The sequence below is a fragment of the Hydra viridissima genome, unplaced genomic scaffold (assembly GCF_058129835.1).
Source record: "Hydra viridissima isolate aposymbiotic clone 2 unplaced genomic scaffold, HvirCarnegie_v1 scaffold_7, whole genome shotgun sequence".
NCBI lineage: Eukaryota > Metazoa > Cnidaria > Hydrozoa > Anthoathecata > Hydridae > Hydra > Hydra viridissima.
The window spans coordinates 14,599,909-14,617,748 of NW_028324306.1; the positions used below are offsets into that span (position 1 = coordinate 14,599,909).

Here is a 17,840-nt window from a genome sequence, read left to right on the forward strand (position 1 = left end):
TAACCAAACTCAAGAAATGAAATATTCTAATCAATGATTCATTTTTACAAATAAATAATTTTCGTACTAAATTCTTTTCTAATCATTTTTTTCACATTTTAAGTGTTTTGTTTTTTAATTATCGACTCGTTTTTTAATTATCGACCAATGGTTGATTACTCTAGTTAGTTTCAATAATATTAAAAACTAAAGTTTCTTAATATTATTATTATTGTTGTTATTATTATTATTAAAAATTTTTTTTATGCTCATAATAGTGGTGCATCCATACCAATATCGTCCCATATACATAAAAGGTAGTCCAGTTATTAAAAAAATATATTGATTGAAAAGTTCTTTTTATAACATGCCATTAGGAAACTGCTTTTAAATTATGACTTTACGTGCTAAATTTAAGTAAAAATAATTTTGATTAGGTGTTATTTTATAATAAACATAAAGTGTCGCCAGCTCATTTTAACTTCCACCGTGCTTAAAAGCCACAATGGCTTCGTAATCTTATTTTATTACTATCCGCGTCAATTTAAGTCAACAATCCATTTATTCTAATTTAAAAGCTAATAATTTTATTTAGTTGGTTTTCTTTGTCCAGCGCATATATCGTTGAACTAATTTCATGATTATCATTTAATTGTATTTGTTTGTAATACTATTCAGTAATATCACTTATAAACTGAACTTGGGAGGATTGGTTTAGGGTAAAGTGAACTTTTGTCAAAGTTATGAACTTTTCATATTATTTTCGTTTGATGATATAAAAATGATTGGTCACTTTAAAAAAAAGGTTTTCTAAGAAGATACATTTTAACGATAACATCAGCTGTCCTGTTACTTTCCCCACTCTTCCACCCAGTCATTAGCCGTTACAACCATAAACATACATATAAGTTGTCTCACTTCATTATTTATCGCTATTTTTCTGCAAGTATTACTACTTTTAACATTTTTTAAAATAAGATTTAGTAAAAATGAATGTATTTAAAAAAAACTATCATTTTGAAAAAGATTAAGGAAACCATGTATCAGACGATTGGTTTCCATTAGTATAGGATTTTTACATAATAAAACGCATTGTTATGTGACCTCATATTCTTTTTTTTACGTCATTCGATTTTAACGTAATCAAAGCGAAGAAACCGTAAATGAAAATAATAAGTGGAAATAATGAGAAAAAAGAGAAAGTGGAAAACTTAACAAATACTTGATGGAATTCCACGACCTTTTGATTTTTTAAAAGGGTTTTATAAAAGGAATCAATAGGCTAAGTTTGGAGCGAAAATAATTAGTGAAAGTAACTATTTTATCAATCTTTAAAAAAATGAAAATTACTTATATATAACCTGAAATACGGTAAAAAACACCTTAAACCTTAAAATCTAACGAAAAATATTTGTAATTCATGATAAACTAAACTTATATTAACAGAAATTCTGTTTTACTGACAGATCCACCCGTTTACGGCAATTCCACTTATTATCAAGATACTTTTCCTAATAATAATAATAATAATAATAATGATAATAATAATAATAATAATAATAATAATAATAATAATAATAATAATAATAATAATAATAATAATAATAATAATAATAATAATAATAATAGTAATAATAATAATAATAATAATAATAATAATAATAATAATAATAATAATAATAATAATAATAATAATAATAATAATAATAATAGTAATAATAATAATAATAATAATAATAATAATAATAATAATAATAATAATAATAATAATAATAATAATAATAATAATAATAATAATAATAATAATAATAATAATAATAATAATAATAATAATAATAATAATAATAATAATAATAATAATAATAATAATAATAATGTTTTCGAACAGAAGTCTAGAGCAAACTAAAGAATCGCGTAGATGAAGAAATTAAAGACTCACGCAGATGAAAAAGTTTCCATACCAAAATGTTGCAAATGCACAAGATTGATATACAGCCCTTCTTCACTCAATATTACCAAATACTTCAGTGTCATAAATTTTATCCCTAAAAACCTTTATTTCCTTTAAAACTGAAGTTTCTGATTAAATTTCTGATTAAGTTAAGATTCTCTTAAGGGTATTTTTAGCCTTATTCTTTTAATTATGGCCTAGTGACAATATTTGTTTTAATATTGACATTTAAAATCGGATTAAGTTCTTGCTCAATGTTGTTCTAGCCTGATTCTCTTAGTTCTAGCCTGGTGTTGATGTTCATTTTTCAAGAACTGAAATTTTTTAATTGGAATAAGTTTTTTATAAGGTGTTATTCCAATTCAATATTTCAGTTTCTAGCCTAGTGCCAATATTTGTTTCCAAAATTGACATTTCTAATAGGATAAAGTTTCTGCTCGAATTATTTCTAGCCTATTTCTCTTTGCTCTAGCTGAGTATCAATTTTCTTTTAACTAATGTTACAAATACATTTAAGCTTGTATGCTTATCTTAATGCTGAAGTAACCAACACCCATATTTGATTTAAGCGATTATATTTATAAATTTTGATTTACTACAAACTTGCGGTGAAGTGGACTGTATTTAAGTAATTCTTTACCGGCCATATAAACTTAAAAATATATAAATATATAGCAAATATATGCAGCGTATATATATATATATATATTTAAAAAAGTTTAACGGTTTTAACTGAACTATGTATTAATGCTAGCGATTAGGGGACGACTAATTAGGGAGAAAAGGAGAAAGAAGAACATTTGTGCTTTGTTCCAATTACTAGTGTAGTGGTGATATTCTCGTCAGGCTCATGAATTTGTCACCATGGTGTTTCGAAAAGACTATAGCGCCAAGTCCCATGACCTACACCACCATTTAGGTCCACTACTGTGCTAAAACGAGCACGTTCTTAAATTTGTAAAGCACTATTTTGAAATTAGCCAAGTTCAGATTATTTAAGAGGGGAGAGTAGCTGACTCTTTGGTAGTATCATTGTCTCCAAAAAAAAAAAAAAACTAAAAGAGACATACCGTGCTGATCCCTTTTCAGAGTTCATTTTTTCAAAACTTTTAGATTTGTAATCGTTGGCAAAAAATTTAATAACTTTTAGTGTGTTAAATAGATCATTAGCAAATTTATTAACAAGACTAATTTGGTTAATACAGATCAAACGGTGATATTGTTTTATTTTTTTTTTGCTTTTTTTTCTGTTTCGATGGTTCGGAATTGCTGAGAATACCTAAGATGCATAGCGAGAGTTAAGTTTTCAATGTTAACAATGGTCACGACATACTTTACTAAAACACCAAATATATCAAATTTACAATACGTGGTTAGCGGGAATCAAGATAATGCCAACCAAGCTGACCCAAGAACGCCACTTATATGGGGTAATAGCGTACACATCAAGAAACCCATTGATAAAAATTTTGAAATCATTTCATTTTGTCCGCGGAAAATAACTTCATTTGAATGTTCAAATTGAGTGAAACTTCGGCTTCATAATGTGCCAATAAAAGCGCCTGTAGAATGAGAACCACTCTATATAATTTGATAAAATTCGGTGCTAATGTTGCCTACAACCACACTAAACTTTGGATAAAATTTCAGTTGGATTGGTTCACAGATTACGGATTTATGGCAGCTTTAGTTTAAATTTTGTTAGTTTTTTGCAAGTTATACCTCAAAACGTTACCGATAACTGTGATACTCGGTCACTATTTTCAAAATTATGGTTACATGAGTGTTCTACTATGTAATACTAACAATTTTTATTAAAATTGTTTAATTGTAAAACAATTTTAATAAAAACTGTTAGTATTAATCTGTTAAACTGTTAGTATTAACTGTTAGCATTATAGATCTTCATACTCTATAGTGAAGTTTTCATGATTTTTTCGTTCTGGACTTTCATTAAAGTATTTTTTCTGTTCAGCTACTTGTAAGTGACAAGTTTGCAATAAAGTATATTTTTCTGGACTGCTGAATATCTCAGTGTCTGATGAAGGTATGAATGAAATCCTAATCAAAAGCATATACACAAAAAATAAAAAAATATTTGAACAAAAATTTCAAATATGAAACACATTAGTTTTTGTCAAAACACAGGTAATCTTGATAACCTAATTGAATGATTATAACTAAGCTGAATAATGGCCATACCTTGTGCGTTTTCTTTTACGGAGTGTTGTTCTATCATCAAAGCACACAAGGATTTATTCGTATAACTACTCATAAGCTGTCAAACTTACGCAATACATATTTATAAATATTTGCAGGCCATATTAGACCATTGTTATGTTCAAATTTACAAAAAGGGTACTCTTTTTTTCTATCCTTTCGGAGACAGAGATTAGCTTTTTTTCTGAAACTCTTCTTATAACTTGTTCAAGTGGTAATGATGGTTTTCGAATAAGTTTTTGACACTTCGTAAGTAGTTTTCAAAAGGAAAAGCACTTATTCCATCTAATGCACCAAATCGGCAAACATCATCTGATAAATGAATTACGCAGTGAACATTATAAATAAGAAACTCAGGTCCATATAATTTCTGTGAATACTGTACAAAAATTGTCAATAATTTTTGAGCATAGTCGCACAAACTTTGACAGCTTGCTGCTAACAAGACATGAAATGGCTACATGAAGTAGCAAAAAATGCTTGTACAAAATAGGATGCATATTGATTTGAAGAACTAATGGACCGGTATACAACACAATCAAACAAAACTCAGTTGCCTTCCAATGATCTAGTTCAGTAAGGGAACATGGTTTGAGTGCAAATTCATTTGGTATTGAAGGACGCAACAACTTCTGATGTTCACTCATTTTCATGACTTGTTGTACAGTTAATCTAGTTTTTAAAGGACCCTTAACCCAAAACTGTAATAACTTTCTCATAACGCCTAAACAGACAAGATGCATGTAGTCTAACACAAAGTCAATTACCATGCCAATAGACAATTGTGTAAGTGGCGATTTTATATTGTTTTTATAATGATCTTCATACAACATATAATTAAATGCTTCATTTGTTCGAAGTCTTCAATCTTTTAAGTGTGCTTGAACTCTGGCTTATATACGACGCCTCATAGAAAAATATGATTTGGGCCTAATAATGATTTCCAACAATTTCACTGTAGATGCATTGTTAGTAATATATATCAATCCTATTCAGTGAGCCACATTAGAAAAGGCTTTATAAATCATAAAACTAAACCAACATTTGTTATGAAAACCAATGTAAAGTATATACAATTAATTTAACACTCAAGACCTTAGCTTAGTTAATTGATGAACACTTATATTTTTAAATACTTTAATTCACTTTTAAAACAAATACATGGTTAAGGACGTTAACCTTGTAAGGTCTGGGCTACTCAACTTTCTCTCTCTCCCCCCCCCCCCCCCCCCTAATGTTATGATTGATTTTGATAGAGAACTTTATGGTGATTAAGAATTGTATAAAAACATAGGTCTCAAAATCAATGGAAAGTGCTCAAAACTGAAGTTGAAAGTACAAAATTATGCGACAAATCCCTAATATTCGCCATCTTGAATAAACTAACGTTAAAGTCGATTTTGTTTTCAATAGGAAAATATTGCCAGCCTGGTTTTTATTATAAAAATTTGTTTTTTAGGATTACTGGAGGCGCGAAAGTTCTTTCGAGTGTAATTAGATATACAAACGAGTATAAAACATTTTTCTCTTGTAAAACGTGAATCTTTCTTGAAAACTTTTTTTTTATAAAAGAATTTAAGACTGTTTTTTTAATAAAAATTTGCATTATTATTAAAAACAAAAAAAGTTAACAGAAAAGATAAACTTTTATTGAATAAAAATGGAATTCTTTAATCTTTTTTGCAAAAAATTTTCTTAATGAAATTGTAACGCCATGAAAATAGCCGTTTTTAATTTTCAAGATCCTAGGCAATAGGGCTATTGCGTTTGTTTGTTGGTTTTTGAAGAGCTATTTAATTTTAATGCTATTTAAAACTTTAAAAATATCTTTAGATATTTTTAAAGTCTTAAATAGCATGGTTGCAAATTAGCAACGAAACTTTCAAATCTTTATGATTTGTCTTGATTTAATCAAAAATGAAAAAGTTATAATATACATTTTAAAATAATGCTTAAGTAACATACTTGCTAGTCATCATTTCTTCAGTTCTCATTACACTTTTTTTTCCTTCTTCTTCTTAAATACAGACTTCTGGACACACGTGCAGGCATAAATTTAAAGCATGAGAGCACAGTGTTTTCACTGACCAATAAAAATTCGTTTATTATTATTTTTTATTTTTATTTCAATTTTTGATATATCCTTTTTATTTTTTTTTTTAATAAAAAAAATGTACAGCCCTTAAATGCATATCTAGATCCGAGAGTCCTAGATTTATATCTAAGGGCTATAATTTTTTTTTTATTTAAAAGAAATAGAAATTATAACTAAAATTTAAATTAAAAAAAGAAATTTTTATATTTAAAACGTCCTACTTTTGTCGGTAGGATAACGTTTGCACAATTATACAATGTTATAAATTGGTTGGTTTAAGGTTATCATATCTACGTCGGTAGGACGTGAAAATAATTTGGTTGCCCAATGTTATCCTAACGAAGTTGGTAAGACGTTTTAATTAATTAGTTGGTCCGACGTAATGATATCGACGTCGGCAGGACATCATATGGTGTAAGGTGGCCCAATTAGAAAATTCCGACGTCAGGCCAACTTGCGGTGTTATCTGGGTTAGCAAAAAATTTTCTGCGCGTCTTGTATGAAAATAGTTAGAAACTGAAGCATATTTAAATATTACTAGAATAGCTTTTGAAGTTGGCCATTTTTTCAAATGAAATGCAGGGTATAAGCAATCACGTCTTTTGATAGCTTCATTTCTAAGCTTTTGTTATGCTTGTTTAGTTATTTGCAAATCTTTGATTTAGTCGCACTATTTATATGTTGTACATAAGAAAATAATCTATGGTTAACATTTTGTGTTAAAGTTTTATGAGCTTCTTGTCGCTTTTTTTTTTGAGATTGAACTTGGTGTTTTTCATCAAAGATTTGGCAAGTTAATCATAAATTCTAAATAGTTTCAACTAATTTTTAATTTAGCTTTTAGCAAAAAAGTTTTTATTTGGATTTACTCAACATTGCCTGGAGAATATATCGATTTAAAGTACAAACTGGGCAAGTCTGGGAAAAAAAGTTTCTGTTGTTTAAAGTTAAAAAGTATAACAAATGATTTTTTTTTTTTATACTGCTTTGCAGACTTTTTTAAAAAACATGCTTTTTAACAACATGTATAGATGTTGGTTACAAAATATATTTTGAATATATGATAAAAATTTAACACACTAAGAATTTTCGTGAATTTCATTTTAATATTATAGAGAACAGAATAAGAATTTTCTTTTTAAAAAATACGTTTTGTTGTGCTTAGTGTATATACTTGAAATTTTAGCATAAAAAATATTTTTCATTCACAGTGAATATTTATGGTTTTGGCCATAGCTAACCCACTGTAAGACAAATTATAATGTGTTAAATGTAAACAGTAAGCGCACCCTAATGGTGGCCAGAGTGATTAAAAATTAAACTACCTGCTTTGAGCACAGCATTTACTTAGTAATTTCATGGTCTTTGATAAAAGTCTGTGTCTTTTAGAAGTAAATAAACTGAATTACAAGCATAATACGTTAGTCATGTAAGCTTTATACGTACATCAAATCACAATATATGTATTCCAATGATATAGCTTAAACAGAACGATCATACAATTTATGACCACATTTTTAAACTGACATATGAGGTCAGAGTTTCTCAATGCAAAAGGATTGTTAGGCAGTTACTCTTCAGAGGAACGTATTGCTTTAATATTATCCCAGTTTTTTGCTAAATTATTCCTGTTAGGATAAACATAGAAATAATTTTTCGTAAACACATCTAACATGTTGGGAAAACCTCTGTGTTAGGTTTCAACAAGTCCTGTTTGCATCAGCTCAGCAGCTTGTTTAAATGGTGATTTGAGAAGATTTTAAGTTTTGACACCCTACTTTCTATTATCAATATAAAAAATTACAAATAATGTGAGTTTTCCAAAGAAATAGACGATCTTTTTTTATGAAATTCAATGCGAAACTAAAAATTTTATAGACCCTAAATTAAAATCTAAAGGAAATACATGCTTTAAAATGTTTGAACTAGTTTAAAGTCTTGAAACTTTTTTATAAACATAACTTCTCATGTTTTTAATGATTGCATCGAGTTTAAATTCCAACAGACCAGTAGTTATCTTCTTCTTTGCCTAAATTACTGTTACCAACCCCACCCCCCTTGGAATTCGAGAGAATAAAATAGCGGTGAGTTATTATTACTTAAAGCTATTTTTCAAAATGGAAATTCTAGCTCCAATATGCGAGCGTCTATGTCTAGGATACATAAGTGATGCATAAGGTTACCATTTTAACCAGGACAAATCAGCTCTAAAAAGTGATGAAGATTAAAATATATATTTGCTAAAAATCTAATATAATTATAAATTTATTGTATTAAATAGCAATTTAAAAATATTAAAAGTATATATAGTAAAGTATATGTAATAAAGTGCAATAACATATTTTATTCTACTACATATATTTGAACCTGTATATTAATACAGATTGAAATATATATCATATAATAAAATATGTAAAGACAAAATATGCTGGTGGAATAATCATATAAAACAAACTTACTCTAGAAATTAAATTTCACAGAGTACTGATACAAAAAATAGTTGACAATGAAAGAAACTTGCTTTTGTATCAATTACTTTTAATTAGTAAATATCTATTTTATAATATACAAAATTTATCATTTGTTATATGAGGACTTTATAGCATAGGACTTTGTTAGGTCACACAACGGCATTTAGGAAATCAATAACAACAACAGCAACAAAAAAAAAACATGCACTAAACAACAGATATTTTATTTGCTTGCATATAGCTAAATCATCCTCAAGGATCGTTCCAAAACTCGATGCCACCACAGACTTAAAATTTCGAACGGGATCAATGATTCCAAAAACTTAAAAAGCAGACTCTGACTCTGCAATCCTTTGGAGGATGTGTATATTGTTGAGTAGCTTGTGACAGGCATTCTTTGCAAACTGCCCACAATAATATGGCTCTTGTTTGATGTGGATACCTGAGAGCCATCTGAAAGCACCAGGCCAAACTTCTGTCAAGGCTTCGTTCATGTGATTTACCACACCAAGAAGCAGATGGAGCTCTTTTATAAGTTCCATCTGCTTTTCTTCCCCGCAAACTCTGCAATCACATCGCTGAAATACAAAGTTTCTAATAATTTTGACTCAATAGTTAATCTTGCTATATTACTTAAACGACTATGGACCATTGTTGATCGGTGCATGTTCTTAACTCTTTTAAGAGTAGAGAATGATCTCTCAGCCTCGCAATTTGGATAAAAGTACCTGAGTCGAGCTCATTATTATGCATTTTAGATTCAACACTTTCAACTTCTTGAATTTCATTTGAAGGAACTTGGCAGGCTACCTCATTTTCCGTGTTATTGTTTTCATCTTTTCTTTCATTGTTTTTATTATTATCTACAGTTTGTGGAAATTGCATATTAGTTTGGTTTGATGAAAAAAATTTGTCATTTTCGAAAGTTTAGCTACCATTTCCTCTCTCTCTTTCTTCAATCTTCTTTTAGAAGCTCCACTTTCATATTTTCTTAGCATTTTAATTAAAAAAGTGTTAAACTGTTCTTTTTTTCTTTTTCACGAATTTAGCGCTTTAGCTATTAAATGCATTCACACAAGAACTCTTTTGTGCGAAGTACAAAAGAATTGTAGAATTGCAATCGTTAATGCATTTTCAATAAAAATATAATTATTCAAGTCATTAATAATTTTCCGAAGGGAATTGTTTTTGTAGCAATTTGTACAAATGTTACATTTAATTATTGCTATAAGGCGCTGCTACCAATCTAGTAATTTTTTCACTGATCTCAAAATATAACTGGATAGCTTATACAGGAAACTTTTTGAGGCCAGTTTTAACCTCCCAAGATGGTGGCGGAATTAAGGAATGGTTATGAAAATTAAGAAACTGATGATAATCAAGTTTTATTTCTTTAGCTCAAATATTGATAAATATATAATTTTCTAATAAAAATCTAGTTTTTTTGTTTAACATAAGATTTTTTTCATAAAAATAACGGAATATTACATATTTACATAAATTTCAAATATAAATATTTTATTATTTCACAAAACATATTCTTACAACAAGTTGTTCTATATTAACTTTCTGTTTTTCGTTTTTTAGAATAAATATAATAATATAAAAATTCTCAGTAAAACTAAGTACAAATTTTAATTGTAATTTGCTAAAATTTAGTTTGTTTAACAATAGTGAAGAAAAAGTATTTGGTTGTGCAGAAATCTCAAAATTCAAATAGTTAGCTTTAGTTATATAATTTATGTACCTTTTAGTTCTTAACTACCCAATGCTGTGTGCTAGAAGGTTAACAACACAATAGCATGGTAGGCAGCTGATTTTATTTTTATGATAAAATATTTTTTAGGCATTAGTTTATCAAATAGGCACTACAAAATTATAAATGCTGCATGAACTATTAGCTGAGCGCTAATAACTCAGAGGTTCCTTCTAGAGTTACTATATATATATATATATATATATATATATATATATATATATATATATATATATATATATATATATATATATATATATATATATATATCATTTAAAACATTTTTGATTGGTTTTTGAATATGACAAGTTTTGTTAATTGTTTCCTAAGCTTTTTTCCAGTTATTTTGGCGTTTTGTTCTTTACCCAGGCGATAAAAACATATTTTTGCATAGTTTTTTGAAATAAGTTTAATCAGCGCAAATAAATGGTTATCAGTTATAGCTGAGTCAAACATATGAGAAATTTGTTCATTAAATATTTTTGAGTAATCAACTGATCTCAAAACAGCACCAGAAATGGCATTTTGAATTCCTATTTCATTTGGAAGGTGGCCATTTATTGAGGCAAGCAACCTTTGGAAACATCTTTCAGTTTCTTCCCATATTATAACAACACTTTTGTTGGTTTAGTTAAACCTCCTCTGTCTTCGGATTTTAAAAAATTGGTTTGTTCGAAATGGTAAGAAAGTACTAATGCATTCCAACATTTAATGCAGATGGTTTATTGTAAATTTATGTATCATACATTTTTTGATAAGATAATGTTGATGTTTGATAAGATACAAAATATATGTTATCAAAAAATTCCCTTAATAAGTCGTTTTGAATAACAACTCAAAAACAATTGACTCAATCATTGAGAGCTGGAATATTGCAAAGAATAATATATAGGTAAAATAATATATATTAAAAAATAATATTTTGTATTTAATATTTTTATTAAATACTATATCCATTAATTACATATATATATTAAATAATCTTAGAAGGAACCCCTGAGTTGTGTGTACTCGCAGCACTCAGCTAATAGCTCATGCAGTATGTACATATCTGGTATCTTGCTACAAAAATTGAAAGTATAAAGCTTGTCAAAATTGTAAGTGGACACCACTGCCGCTTACCATACAGTTATGTTATCTACCTTCTAGCATGCTGTATTGGGTAACTAAGAACTAAAAGGTACATAGATTATGCATGAATATTATTTAATCGTAAATTGCACTTAAAAAGTAAATCAAATATCTTGTATCTTAGTATCTAAATAATTAATTTGTCTGATTTTTTTAGAAATCAATTCATTTCTTTAAAACTTTTAAAACTTTATTTCACAGTCTAGTTTTTCTTTTAAAACTCTATTTATTTTCTTTCATATCTCTGTAAAAAGCCTTATAAAATGTACATCGGTCACCGCTCCGATTGCCGCCATCTTGGGAGGCCAATTTTGGCTTCAAATTTTTTTGAAAAAGACAATTTAATACGCTATCCAGTTACATTTTGAGATCAGTGTAATTTTTTTTTTGCAGAAGTAGTTGCGCTCCTTCGTTGTCAAAGACCGGAAAAAATATATAATGCAGCATTTTTGTTGACAGTTATTTTATTTTTGTGCTTTTGTTTTCAGACAATTTAGTAAATTTAACTTTGGCTCTTTTAAGTTAATAAAAGATTTTTATTTCAGAGTTAATAAAAAGTTATTTACTTTGAATTGGGGCCCCTAAAATTGTGGGGCCCGGGGCTATAGCCCCCCCTAGCCCCCCTTGATCCGCCACTGGTGGCCCCCCAAGAAATTTATACTAATAATATATAATCATTAATTATGACGGGGGCAAATGGATACTCTTGCCCTCATGATAATCTGTGATAATATATTATTAGTATAAATTTCCAGGGGGGGCCAATGCCCCTGTAGCCCCCGTAAACTCGGCGCCTATGTCTGTTTCTATATCAAAGAAATATGGCATTCCAAAGCAAACATTTGTCTGAATGGTCAAAACAAAAAAAAAATATATTCAAAAGTTGAAAAAAATAAAACTTCTGCGAAAAGAGTGTAGATGCGTGTCTCCCTAAATGAGAATTTGGATAAAGCATGTTATATGTGGCTTATAAACACCCGACACTAAAATATTCCTGTGTCTGGAACCATTTTCAAAGTCAAAGCTTCGCATTTTGAAAAAGAACTTGATTGTGACAACTTTCAAGCATCCGATGGATGGTTAGATAGATGGAAAAAAAGAAACAATGTATCGTTTAAAACAGTTTCAGCTATTTTATCATTTTATTTTTTCATTGATATTTACATTTTTTTCAGTAAATTGTCTTAAAAATAATAATAAGCATGGAAATCTCATTACTATTCCATCCCCAATAAACTAATAAATTATCAAACCAATTCTTTTGTTTTAATTTGTATAAAGTCATTACCACCTTTTGGCATATTACCTCGCAATAAGCAATAAGTGGATAAGGTGCAAAAAAACTGCATAAAGTCGTAAAAATAAAGTTTAATATTAAAAATATTAAAATTTAATAAATATATAATAAATATCAAATAATATAATATAATATAATTTAATAAATATCAAATAAAATTTATGTTGGTTTTAAAGTTGCTTTTCTTATATTTCATAGGTGAAAGTCAAGATGTTACTAATGAAATGAACGTTCCTTCGAGGGAAACAACTTTGGCGACAATAGTATCTCGTTATAAGTCGCGTGATATGTTCAATTCAGATGAGTTCGATTTGTTTTATAAAGCACTTCCAAAAAAAAATTATGCATTTGAAAGGTGAGAAATGTTGTGGAGGTAAGAATTGCAAGATACGACTAACTGGGTTTGCTGCAGCTAACATGTGTGGAGAAAAACTTCCAATGTTTGTTATTGGGAAATCAAACAAACACCTTTGAGTTAAAAGAATTAGAAGCACTCCATGTTGTTACCGTGCGCAAAAAAAGAGCTTGATGATCTCTGAACTATTTGAGGAGTGAGTTAGGGAAAACGACAGAAAGTTTGTATTAGAAGGCCGTAAGGTAGCATTGGTTATTGATAATTGCACTGCCTATCCGAATGTTGAGAATCTTAAATCAGTCACACTCTACTTTTTCCCCCCAAATACAACTTCATGTTTGCAGCCAATGAATCAAGGAGTCATTCGATCGTTGAAGTGTAAGTACCGAACTAATTTAATCAACAAGGTCATAAATTCAATTGATAACGGAAAACAAATGCCTTCAATCTCCATACTTATAGCTATGAAAATTTTTGTTTATTCTTGGAATGAAGTTTCAGAAATCACTATTATTAACTGCATCTTCAAACAAGGATTTAGGGAAGGAGTAGGAGTATCAGAAAAAGATGAAGAATACTTCCCTTCATTAAAAAGTTCAATTGATCAGTTTCGTCAGCGTGATAAGGATCTTGTTCCGGAAGATTTTACTTACGAAGATATGTTAACAACTGATGATGACGTTTCGGTTATGAGAGGATGATGATAGATGAAGATATTGTTCAAGATATCGTTTAGGTAGTTGTTAAAGAATCTCAGGAAGAAGAAGAAATCGAAATGTCGGATGAAACGGTGACAAAGCCAACGACTATAGAAGTTCGTAAAGTTATTGATACCCTTGTTAATATTTCAATATTTACTCAGAGTGATGAAATTGGATGAGTAGCTTTGAATGCCTCAAAGCTGTTTGAAAAAGAATTGTGCGAGTCACTGAAACAAACATCAATTTTGGACTTTTTTCGTTTATAGTATATTTTACATATACAAAAATATATATTTCACATAAGATTATATTGCTCAATATATATGTACATAATATTTATATATCGAGGAACATTCGAAAAGTCTCGAAATCTCAATAAGTCGGACATTATCAAAAAGTCCGACTTAACGAGAGCTTTGCTTAATTCGGACATTCGCTAAGTCAGACAAAAAATATATACCCCTTCAGAGCCCGAGTAAACGGGATTCTACTGTATTTCAATCATATTCTTTTTTTTCTAAATCACATAAAATTTGTTTTGTTATTATTACTTTATTACTAAGTAAGAAATCATTTATTGTAGTTTTTAATCATTCGATTTTTGTTAATGATAAAAATTTACAAGTAAGTTGATTAAAAGCCCGCAACTTAGTAGTCGATTATCTGCGAGTAACGCTGAGTACAACAACTAGACATATTAAAAGAAATCCAAATCCCATTGAAATTCGTGCATATCTCAAGGCAGCAATGGAAGCATTTTTTGCTTTGGTATATTTTCCATCTGTAAATGCTGAATCAACCTAAAAAACATCATTTTAAGTGATCATCCTCCTCATTGATATCAAATAAACATTTGTTAGAAAACTCATTTTCCTGATTTCGAACAGGTTTTGCTTAAACCCAGAGTTAAAACGATTAAACATTTTTTGAAAAAACTTTTTTTAAAAAACATTTTGTTTTTTGTTAATGGTTTTCAATAAGCACCAATACTATCGGGTTTTCAATAAGCACCAATCGGGTTTTTTATATCAAAATTTTTTCTAAGATAGTAAATAATTTATTTTAATAAAATATCGTTTCGTGCTATGAAAGCCGTATTTATATGGTCATCTTTTTTTAATTTTTTTGTAAGAGTCTTTGATGCCTATTTTTTTTGCTTTAACTACCTTTTTCCCTCTAGTTATCATAAATCTGAGTGCAATAATTTGAAATTTTATGAGTATGTCTTGAAACAACTTCGCAGTTTTACCGTTTTTACGCATTTTTACACTTTCTTATTAGAGAAGATTGTAAAATTGAGTAAAAATGCGTATTACGCATTTTACCCCATTTTACCGCATTTTACCGCATTTTAATAAAATTTTTTCACCGCCGGTGCGATAAAGCCGATGCTTGCTGCAGTATTTAAAAACGCTCTGCATAAAAAGTATTATTTCTTTTTAATTGTGCAACGATTTGCTGCACCAAACTTTCTTGGTATAAATTTTATTACAAATAAAAGTATTTTTATTAGAAAGCTTATTTATGATTTAGCCACCAACCTCCCCAGTCACTCTTATAATGAAGCTAATTTTTAAAATAACCAAAGCAAAAAATACTGCACTTTTTTACTCACTTCAAAAGATTTGTAAAGAGCCAACGCACCAATTGGCCAAATGCAGCATAAGCAGGAAAATAGAGCAAGAGACCGGTGATTTGGTGGTTGCGCAATAACAACAACTTCTTCTTTAGCGGGTTGGTTCACATTTACAGTAATTACTTGGTTTGACTAAAGTAAATGCAAAGTATTTACCTGGTTTGACTTTGAAAAAATTAAAAAATATACTTAAGCAAATATAAATTAGTATATTCTTTTTAATAACAAACGTACATGAGCATTGTGGAAGTCATTACCTGAGGCTGGTTAACCAAAGTATTGCCTCCCATCGTCATCTGTGGGTTTATCTGAGAATTAACTCCAATAGGATATTGAGGTTGAGATTGGTTAAACTGAGGATTGGTAATTCCGATTGGGTATTGACCTGGAGGGTGGTTAAACTGAGGATTGTTAATTCCGATTGGGTATTGACCTGGAGATTGGTTAAACTGAGGGTTGCAGTTTCCCATTGGATATTGGGCTTGAGGTTGGTTAAACTGAGGATTGGCGATTCCCATCAGATACTGACCTGGAGGGTGGTTAAATTGAGGATTGTTATATGCCGGTGGATGCTGACCTGGTTGAGATTGATTTAATTGAGACTGCATATAATCAGGAGGAGCAGAATCTTAAAGAAAATTATAATAAAGTATTCTCTAATTAATGAAGTTTTATGAAGAAAATATTGAAACAAGTTAAATCATTCGTTTTTTTAAAAATCATTCAAATTCATCTTTAACATTCATAGCTTAACTATTAAAGCCACACTTACCGTTCAGACTTACTTTTACTTCATTTAAATTTATTGGAGATTTGTTGCATTCTGGGAACGCTGGCTCTAAATATTGACATATTAAATTATCTTTACTATGTACTAAAAAAACCCACAAGTTAAAACTGTTTAAAATTTACCATATGCAGTTTGCATTTTTGGGAGCTGTCAAATAGAAAGTTCTTGCCAAAATGTGAATTTATTTTTTAGCTGATAAAGAGAAATCAAAAAATAATTTTGATGAAAAAAAAAAATTGAACTGTTTAACAAACGAGATTATTTCTGTTGAACAAATGAAATTTTTTATTTATAGGTAATACAATCCAAACTTAAATGAAATGGGTAAAAAAAAAAAACAGGAAAAATAAAAAAAATATTCGGGAAAAGTATTAATCAAAAAAATATCAAAGCAGTTTTAAGAAATAGAGTTTCTTTATAAATATATATAACAAAAGAGTGCATTACGAGAATGTAGAGTTGGTACCAAGTCACAACTGCAGGACTCACACAATGCTGTGGTGTTGCATATCAAAATTGTGGCAAAACAAACTAATTAAAAATAATTTATAAAAAAGAGAAAGTTTCTTTCTGCTATTAACATGATTATAGATAAATTATAAAATTAAATTAACACAGCGACAATTGCTCTTTAAACTACTCTACAAACTGTAAAAGAATTTTGGCGTTTAAGTTTATAAGTAAACCGCAAAAAAAAAACTAACAAACGCCATATCCAGAAAATTGCTGTTACTCGAGGAAATAACATTAAATGAGAGGCTTTTTTTATTTGAAAATACCTAGTTTCAAATAAATCAAAAGTTATCGTTTATTCAGATGTAAGTAAACAAAATCTCATGCATCGATTGATTTGTGTGTTTAGAAAAGAATTTATTATTTTCAAACCAACCCAAACAGGGGATATTTTTTTTTCTTTAATTTTCCACAATTTTATGCGTTAAGAAGTATTATCTTCCTTGAATTACTGTTATGTTTTTCGTCTGCCGTAATAAACAGAAAAATTTTTTATTCCGACTATTTTTTAGTATTGGTTACCACGTGTAACTCAAAAAACTTTAGAAAAGGGCGTAAATCAGTTTAAATAAATTGTCCCATAAACAATCATTTTAACGTAAAGCTTTTTTTATTTCATTGTTATTTTAGAAAAGTATTTGTAACCAATAATTTACAACACAACCATGACTTTACCGATCAGATCCTTGCCGCGTTCCATGAATGAAATATTTAGTGACGGTCTTATTGCAAACAAAGATTGATTAAAAGTTGAAGAAATAAAGATAAAAATACGCAACAATTAAATGCCACGGGGTAAGCATTAGTTGCAATTCCATCCATGTAATTTTACGATAAATAGTTTTAAACACTTAATTTCTTTTCGCTATAAGTTTTGCGTTTATTTGTTGTTAATGTGATTCTTGTTTTTTAATAGACATCTAAAAGGAGCAACAGCGTTGGTCA

General features: G+C 28.8%; 1 protein-coding gene and 1 pseudogene across 1 annotated transcript; both read right to left on the reverse strand.

Moving 5' to 3' along the window:
• Positions 1 to 3,825: 3,825 nt before the first annotated feature.
• Positions 3,826 to 9,601, reverse strand: LOC149886284 (uncharacterized; annotated as a pseudogene).
• A 4,830-nt stretch (positions 9,602 to 14,431) lies between these two features.
• LOC149886285 (uncharacterized) lies at positions 14,432 to 16,576 on the reverse strand. Its single transcript, XM_090093874.1, has 5 exons — positions 16,505 to 16,576; positions 16,365 to 16,430; positions 15,850 to 16,220; positions 15,572 to 15,724; positions 14,432 to 14,756 (listed from the first exon to the last, which is right to left on the reverse strand). The coding sequence occupies exons 1-5, from the start codon at positions 16,518 to 16,520 to the stop codon at positions 14,616 to 14,618; spliced, it is 747 nt and encodes a 248-aa protein (XP_089950000.1). The 5' UTR covers positions 16,521 to 16,576; the 3' UTR covers positions 14,432 to 14,615.
• Between the last annotated feature and the right edge of the window lie 1,264 nt (positions 16,577 to 17,840).